Source organism: Telmatherina bonti, assembly GCF_933228915.1.
Source record: "Telmatherina bonti genome assembly, chromosome: 5".
Taxonomy (NCBI): domain Eukaryota; kingdom Metazoa; phylum Chordata; class Actinopteri; order Atheriniformes; family Telmatherinidae; genus Telmatherina; species Telmatherina bonti.
This window is the reverse complement of record NC_136623.1, coordinates 19213213-19221983: the sequence shown is the minus strand read 5'-3', so window position 1 is coordinate 19221983 and position 8771 is coordinate 19213213. Positions and strand designations below refer to the sequence as shown.

General features: G+C 40.6%; 1 protein-coding gene across 1 annotated transcript; it reads left to right on the top strand.

Annotated features, from left to right (window-relative positions):
- Positions 1-2242: 2242 nt before the first annotated feature.
- Positions 2243-8118, top strand: cacng7b (calcium channel, voltage-dependent, gamma subunit 7b; the record flags this gene model as incomplete). The annotated part of the gene is made up of 5 exons (XM_079240508.1): positions 2243-2438; positions 2728-2814; positions 3122-3262; positions 6650-6795; positions 7663-8118. 5 exons carry the CDS (start codon positions 2243-2245, stop codon positions 8116-8118), a joined length of 1026 nt encoding a protein of 341 aa, XP_079096634.1.
- Between the last annotated feature and the right edge of the window lie 653 nt (positions 8119-8771).

Here is an 8771-nt window from a genome sequence, read left to right as displayed (position 1 = left end):
AGTCCCGGTTAAAAACTTATCTTTGCTCCCCGGCCTTCTCCACGCAATAATTACATGTCCATCAGCAGGGTTCATTTGAGTATGTTTTTCCCTTTGATTGATGTATTTGCTGGTTCTTTCTCTTTCTTTTATGTTTTTTTTTTTTTTTTTTTTTACTGTGTAAAGCACTGGTCAGTATTTACTGTGCTTAAATGTGCTATATAAATAAACCTTACTTACTCACTTTTTTTTTTTTACAAGCATAAGCAAATAATAACAACTTGGTACAGTATATATATGTATATATACATATATATTCATTCATTCATCCATTTTCCGAACCGCTTATTCCAATTCAGGGTCGCGGGGAAGCTGGAGCCTATCCCAGCTGGCTTTGGGCGACAGGCAGGGTACACCCTGGACAGCTCGCCAGTCCATCGCAGGGCCACACACAGAGAGACGAACAACCACACTCACGCTCACACTCACACTCACTCCTAGGGGCAATTTAGAGTAACCAATTAACCTATCATGCATGTCTTTGGATGGTGGGAGGAAGCCGGAGTACCTGGAGAGAACCCACGCATACACGGGGAGAACATGCAAACTCCACACAGAAAGGCCACTGACCAAACCAGCCAAGGATCGAACCAGCAACCTTCTTGCTGTGAGGCCACAGTGCTAACCACTGTGCCACCGTGCAGCCCCCATACATATATATATATATATATATATATATATATATATATATATATATATATATATATATATATATGTATATATATATATATATACATATATACATATATATATATATATATACATATATACATATATACATATATATTTATATATATACATATATACATATATATATATATATATACATATATACATATATATATATATATATATATATATATATATATATATATATATATATATATATATATATATATATATATATATACATATATATATGCATATATGAGAGAGAGAGAGAGAGATATTTCTGCAGCTGTGGCGTTTCCAACACGTATTGCAAAGTTTGCAAAGTCATATATAATTCTGAATGCATGACAGCCTTCTGCAAGATACAATATGAGTGATTGCATCAAAATTCTGCAGCCACTGACAGATGCTACTTTACAAGCAAAGGTGTTGAATCTAAGAAAACTGCAAATGGCCAATTAAAATGCTGCCTTGTGTGTTAGCCTTTAAAGTCTATTGGATCATTAAAATATAAACAGTGAAAACTCATTTTATTTTCATAGGTAGGAAAACATGTAAATTAACTCAAAGTAGACGTGCAATTAGTGAAAATGTCAGCAGGTCTTCATTGTGCCATTCTCCTTACATCTCTAACGCTGTTCGTTAATAAGGTAAGGTAGACATTATGGTTCCTGAGAGGCAAAACCCAGGGCAGAATATGTCTTCGAAGGACTCCCTCCTGCTCATTAGGCTTAATGATGTTCGTGTAGTGCAGTAAAACTGAAGGCAGCTAAGAGGAGCAGACATCTCTATTCTCTGCTTTGGACTGTGGTAGCACAATAAGAACGATGAGATTTAAAGAGATTTCAGGAAGAACATGAGCCTGAAATATACTGATAAAAGTTTTAGTGCATGCAGTACGATACAGGGGTAAATGACGAGTCGTTTTCATTGTAAAAAAAACGAAAACAGTATTAACCCTATTGTATTGTGTAACCTAATAATATGAGGATAAATATGTTAAACAACCTGCCCTTGTTTTTTTTATATTCATTTTTCTTCCAAAGTTAATGCTGATAAAAATTGGTCCAAATTAAGCAGAGGCCAACGGTAGAGCAACTACATGCAAATACACACATGCACTAATTCATAAATCTGGACAGACAGTGGGGTCAAAGGACATGCAGCAAAGCACATCCTATTCAACCAGAACTAAGTCACAGAAAGACCGTGTGTGAGTCACTCCTTCCTGCTTCTATCCCTCAATCTCTGGGTTTTTTTAAATCCTTGTCTAACTCCATCGGTGATGTCATCATCTGGTACATTGACTCCACTGTGACCTTTTATATGATTGGTCGCCAGTCTGTGTGGCACCAAATTATCTTTAGCGATAATAAGTCGAGACAAGAAGATAGCCAGCAGCTGTGTCAACTGTTTGTCAAAGGGTATCCCCGTCTCTGGTGACCTCTGGTGACTGTCTCTTGTTGCACAATTTTCATGTTTAATCCCTGTTCTTCTCCAACACCACTCACTCTACCACTTTCCCCTCCAGATGAGCTCATGCAGCAGCCGTGCACTAACCATCCTGTCCACGGTGTTTGGAGCCTGCGGGCTGCTGCTGGTGGGGGTGGCCGTGTCCACTGACTACTGGCTTATAATGGTGGAGGGAATCATCCTGCAACAGAACCATAGCATGGAGGTGAAGATGGCGCTGCACTCTGGCCTCTGGAGAGTTTGCTTTGTGGCTGGTAGGAAAATAAAATCAGATCTGTGTGTAATTGTTTTAAATTTATTCTGACTAGCAAATAATCTTGGGTGGGCTTATGCGCACATAATTACAGTGACAAACATGCAGAAAGAGAACGATAAGATCTGCAAACTGGACCACGTAGGAAGGACAGAAGAGAAAGATGGGGAGCTTGTGGCTTCCAGAATCAAAGCTGTCACAAAGCATCATCGTGACCTGCGAGCAGGACTGCCAAGACCTGTGCTTCTTCATGCATTACCCAGCATTCTCCACTTTCTGTATTCTCCTAGGATCAGAGAACGGGAGATGCGTTGCATCAGAGTACTTCACCGAACCTGACATAGAGATCACGACAGAAAACACTGCAAACATACTGAGTGAGTGAGACACAGATGAGATATTATGCATCATCTAACGGGGGGGGGGGGGGGGGGGGGGGGGGGGGGGGGGGGGGGAAGAAGTGCACTTCTTCATTGGTTGTTTAAGAAAAATAAGTCAGCAGTTCATGAGTGAAGATAATCATACCGAGTTTCTTTCTGGTGAAACTGTCAGTCATCTCAACAAAACTGAGCATGTTGAATATAGTTGAATATACCTGATAACTTTTTCAACATAGCCATTCCCCTGATCCAAGCAGACATATTGTATGTCTATTTTTAACACTGTAACCTGTCGTCCCCACAGAAATGGTTCGCACAGCCACACCCTTCCCGATGGTGTCGCTCCTCTTTGTCTTCACGGCCTTCGTCATCAGCAACATCGGCCACATCCGGCCCCAGCGCACCATCCTGGCCTTTGTGTCTGGCATCTTCTTCATCCTCTCAGGTGGGACCCGTTGCTCATGTTCTGTCACCACCCCTTTCACTCTATGATTGATTGCAGCAGTCGAGTGTGTCCCGTGTCACACATGGAGACACTCCATTATGGCTCTATTTTTGGTTTGGGAGATAGGTGTGTAAGGCGGTCTTCAGGAAAGGTGACGGGATTAATTTTCAAGACCACCTATAGCTTGAGAGTTTTTCTCCTTTTGCATTTAGAATAAAACTTAGTTCATGATCATGGGAAGGGCTTGCTCAGATGAAAAGGCAGCGTGCGTCATTGATAGGCTTTTATTCACGTTGTAGTTGAGCCTCTTGAGCAGCAGATGGCTGCAGTGTTCCCATTTAGTGTTCCCAATGTGTGAAGGTAAATCTACCAGGAGCCACACTGGAGTTGTGTCCTCTAATGGTTGTTTCAAACAATGTTAAGGAGGAAGCAGAGCTCAGAAGAGTATCAAAAAGAGTTTGATTTGCTGACTTGGACTTGCAGGGACTTGGTGATAAAGGGTATTGCAGAACACAAAATGTTATGCAACAGAGGTTATATAATGTTTATTGCCCGTGCTCAATGTGTCACAACGCTGTACTTTATGAGGTGTGTTAATAATAGGGTGATAATCAGGGGGTGGGGGGGTAATTGTGTGGAGTTGTTAGTGCCTGGATATTCTATTGCATTTATCTTTCCCTCTGACACAGACTCCTTCCTGGTTTTTCTCTCAACCCTCCCAGCACATTCTCTAACATTTCCTGCGTACATCTCTATTCAGAATGAATTATTCCTGAGTCATTGTGGTGTAGGAATGCATGCAGATTATTTCCAATAGTCCACCAGTGCCACTGAGGCAGTGGTCTGGAGAATAGTTTGTGTGCAGTGACACCATGTTCTGGGTAATATTACAGAATTCGGAGCAGAAAAACACACTGCTTGGAGCCGCAGATGTTCAAGATTGCTAAGAGGGTTTTTCCACACACACAAACACACACACACACACACACACACACAAACACAAACACACACACCCCAACAAGCATACCACAGACATCTAGACAATGCATGTGTACTGAAAGCAGCTTCCTCTGTTTCTTCTTCTTTTTCTTTTATTTTTTTGCTTTTCCTGTACAAAACATTTTCTCCTTACCTTCATTGACTCTCATCGGACGCGTGCACACACACTTCCTTTGGTTTTTCTGTTGCTCCATGTGCAAAGATGTAGCTAAGCTTTAGGATTGACAGGAGCATGGTTTCTGCATTTACCATGATTTACAGTTTTAAGCGAACAGAACTTCTCCAACTCACCATTTGTGGAAGGGAGCATTTGGTACATTTGAATTTTGAATTGGGATCTAAAAATATTCATTTTTTGTACTTACAACATGCAGCTGTCTTTGAATATTGATTCTTTGATGCTGGCCATATGTTGTATCTCATGCATTTAACATTTCCAAGGCAGCAAAGAAACGTGTCTGCGTCCCTCAGAGAAGACAGGTTTAAATCTTGTATGGATCGCTTCAGGGTGAAAGGTTTTTACTTCTACTTTTGAAAGTGACCTTTGGGTTTTTTTAATCCAGTAATATAACTGGTATTTTACACTGATAGACCAAAACGTTCACCAGGATCTGTATTGGTCATGACTAAATTAAACTGGTCCAACCTTGCATGAAGCTGGTTTTGCTTTCACCTTTTCAAGTTCTGTGTAGCATTAAAGCAGAATGTGCTCTTGGAGGCATTTCCAGTTGCGGACCATCACAAAGTTGGTATTCAGCTGATATTCATACAGTTCTTACAGTGCTGATGGAAAATGTCCCCAGCATTTCAACTTTTCAGTATTGTTTTATATTTTGTATCATGTTGAAATGTTATGAGTTTACTTTAATTCATTGCCCAACTTTCCAATGTTTGGTTGCTAAAACATTCGGCATATAGAAATATTCTATCTTTACTCAAGACGTGTTCAAAAACACTTTTGAAAACAATGGTAACCTCAATTTTTCTTGGGAAGACTGATTTAGAGATTGTGAGGGTACATCACAGTGGTTTGAATGCTGAGACAAGAACGTCATCTTGTAAGGATTTGTTTCCTTTTACCTCTGCCTGCTGCATCAGTTATCCAGCTAGTTATTCATTGTTTGGCTAAAAACAGCCAAATCTAAAAGAGAAGAGAAAATGAAAGCATAAATGAAAGCATGTCATAAATAAAATTTGCACAAAGAAAAGAAAAAGGGGGAAAAAAGTTCCAAAAAAAAGGAACAGCAAACAAAAACATTTTTCTTTAACTGTAGCACTCCTTTACTTTATAAATTCCTGCTAAGCTTGGCAGAGCTGAACATCCAGGTGCACAGCTGTTTTCTGGCCTGTTCTGAGATGTTCCTTTGCATTGCAAACAGACTTGGCAAGGTCGATCTTGCACTTTTTCAGTGTTTTCCTGAAGTCATCATTGTGTTTCCTTGGCAGTATACTGAGCTTTAAGCCTGTTGAAATGTGGCACTTAGCTTATTTTGTGTTCCAGAGCAGTGTGGAAAAGGTTTGCTCAAAGCTGCTTCATATGTTTCTGCATCCATCTCCTCTCTGTTCTGCCTAAACTCCCAGCTTCTGTCACAAAAACAAACAAGCGAACACAAAACAAAAGGAAAACATCCCCACATGTTCCCATCACAATGTTTTATTATAGGAACCGTATAACAAGTAGTTCATCCAGAGAATTTTGCTGGATGGACTCCTGTCAAGTTGCTGAAGGAACATTGATCTAGACTAGATGATCCAAAGGTCTTTAATTTTTTTAGCAGTCTCTTTTGTCAAATAAATCATTAAAGTGATTTCCAGGACTTTTTATTAAGAAGATAAAAGCATTGTTAATTAAAGTGGACATCTGCAGGCCACCCTGCACACAAGAAATGATCCATCTTTTTTACAACCATAACGCATCTCATATATGTTTTTAACATAATGATATAACATTATATTGGATATAATACTACTACTTATGTAAATATTCTTGTGGTTATGATTCTCATCCCGTCATTAATGACTAAATCTTAGTGATGTTAAGCTAATAGAAGCACACAAGGTGTTGCCTTGGTTAAATAAAAATAGCTGAAGATAGTGTATCATTTTAACATAATGAAGATGTTTCTAACACCATACTGCTGTCTTACAGGAGAAAAAATGTGAACATTTACGTTCTTGTTATTATGACTCTTCCGCTTCAAAGTGTTTCCCATCTCTTTATGCTATGATCGCTTTATCAAAGCTAATTGGTCTTCATGGTCCCCCCACATCATTGTCTTTCTCCGGCCACACTGCTGCTGCTGTCTAAATCACTGTATAATGACCTGACTTGTATCCAAGTGACTGTCATTCTCTCATTCTCTGTCACTGTTAATGTGCGGCGGCCAGGCCTGAGTCTGGTGGTGGGACTGGTGCTCTACATCTCCAGTATTAATGATGAGGTGATGAACCGGCCCAGGGAGCCGGAGCAGTTCTTCAATTACCACTACGGCTGGTCCTTTGCCTTCGCTGCCTCTTCCTTCTTGCTCAAAGAGGTCAGTATAGGCCATGTGTGTGTGAGTGAATATGTGGCTGCATATAGGTGTACTAATCTCAAAGGAAAAAGTGTAATAAATTGATTTTTCCATATGTCCAAACTTGTATTGGAGCCACAATGAAGCTGCAGAAATCATCCAGTTGTTATGCCAACCAGTAACCATGCTAAATCTTGTGTTTGTTTTCCATTCTTACCTAATTGTGTCATTTTTTATGCTCTAACCCAAACCAACAGCCACAGTGAAGTCACTAGTTGCTCATGGTTTTGCAGCATCACTTCCGAGACAGTTTTACATCATGTAAAATGCAAGCATGTAAACAAAAAAAAACAAAGGGATGGAATGCTTGAGGAAAATATTTTACTATTTGAGATCATGTCCCACAGTTTTATGAAATGAAACCATGTAATCATTTTTAATAATCATCTTTAGTTTGTCTGGAAATGCAGAGTCTGTTGTGATTTTACTATTTTTCAAGCCTTTATTGTAAAATTGTGGATCAATTTAGCAATCCCACGTTCTGGTGACTAAGCAGACATGTACTGCCTGCTGAGTGCGTGATGATGATTAATATGTTTATGGTAATATGAGGTATCTGTGGTAATGATGGAGAACTGAAGGGTTTGAGAGCATTCTTGCTCATGCGTGAATCTTTGCACGCTGCAGTTTTATGGTAAGTTAGGCTCATCTTCCCACCTCCCCTTCTTCAGTCCTCATCTCTGCAGCTGTTTCTTTCTCGGTGCAGCTGCGCATGATTCACTGTAAACCAACTGTCTCCTCTATGTTTTCCTCCTCTTTTATCTCATATCCCTGCCTTTGACTTACATTTTATTTGTCCCAAGTTCAACCACATCTCTGCTCTTTCAGGGGGCCGGTGTTCTGTCAGTTTACCTGTTTATGAAGCGCTATGCAGAGGAAGAGATGTACCGCCCTCATCCCGCCATCTACCGCCCACGTCTATCTGAAAGCAGTGACTACAGTGGCCAGTACCTCCACCCAGAGTCTTCTTGGCCTCCGCCAAAGAGAGGCCGCAGCACCTCCGAGGCCTCCAGTGACATCTCCATCCAACTCAACCAGACACCACCGCCACCGCCAAAAAGCAGCCTTCAAGTCGGCGGCCAGGGCAGTCCACCATCAGTTTCTTCTTCTGCAGGGAGCTACCAAATGCAACCCCAGTCTGTGGGCTACCCCTCCACACATACCCTACCCAGGTCACACTCCTCACATCCCCAGGGCCAAGCTCTTCCAATGACCATGCCTCCATCCCCCATACCTCCCCCTCACTACCACACACATGTGCACATGAGTGCCTCCCCCTGTTAGGAAGAAGGGGCCTCAGGAAAGGAAGGAGAGACACTGACTCTTCATAGAAGTCATCTGTACTGTACATTTAGATGGAGCTTTGAGTAAATGCTGAGCTGGTATCACACGTCACTTCAGATGAAGTGGAGGGAGAGATGCTCACACGTTAAAAAAAATGTAGCTTTGGAACATTATAAACCAAGAAAAGAGGCCGTTATGAAAGCTGAAATAGAGAATATTACAGAAATGGGTGGATTGTGTGAAACAAACATATAAGGGAACATGGAAGAAGATAATGAGAGTCATAAACTATGCTGGAGAGGGGGAGATGTGTTTCCCACAAAGGCAGTAGAGGTTATGCTGAGAGACAGAAATACAGGGGAGGCAGTGTGAAGCAAGGAGACCAAGAGGCTGCGGTATAATACGAAGACACTGCAGTGCTGCAGGTAATTTGTATGCACTTGGAAATGTACAATGCAAAACACAGAATTTCATTAACTGAGAATGCACATATTTTCTTCTTTTCTTTCTTTTTTGTTATCTACATAATTCATACATATACACGGACTATGTACATTTTTACCAAATCATAAATGTGATTATATTGTCTTCTCGGAATTTATTACATCATCAATCCACTTCCAATGTCAAGACAGTGTTATCATTTCCATTAA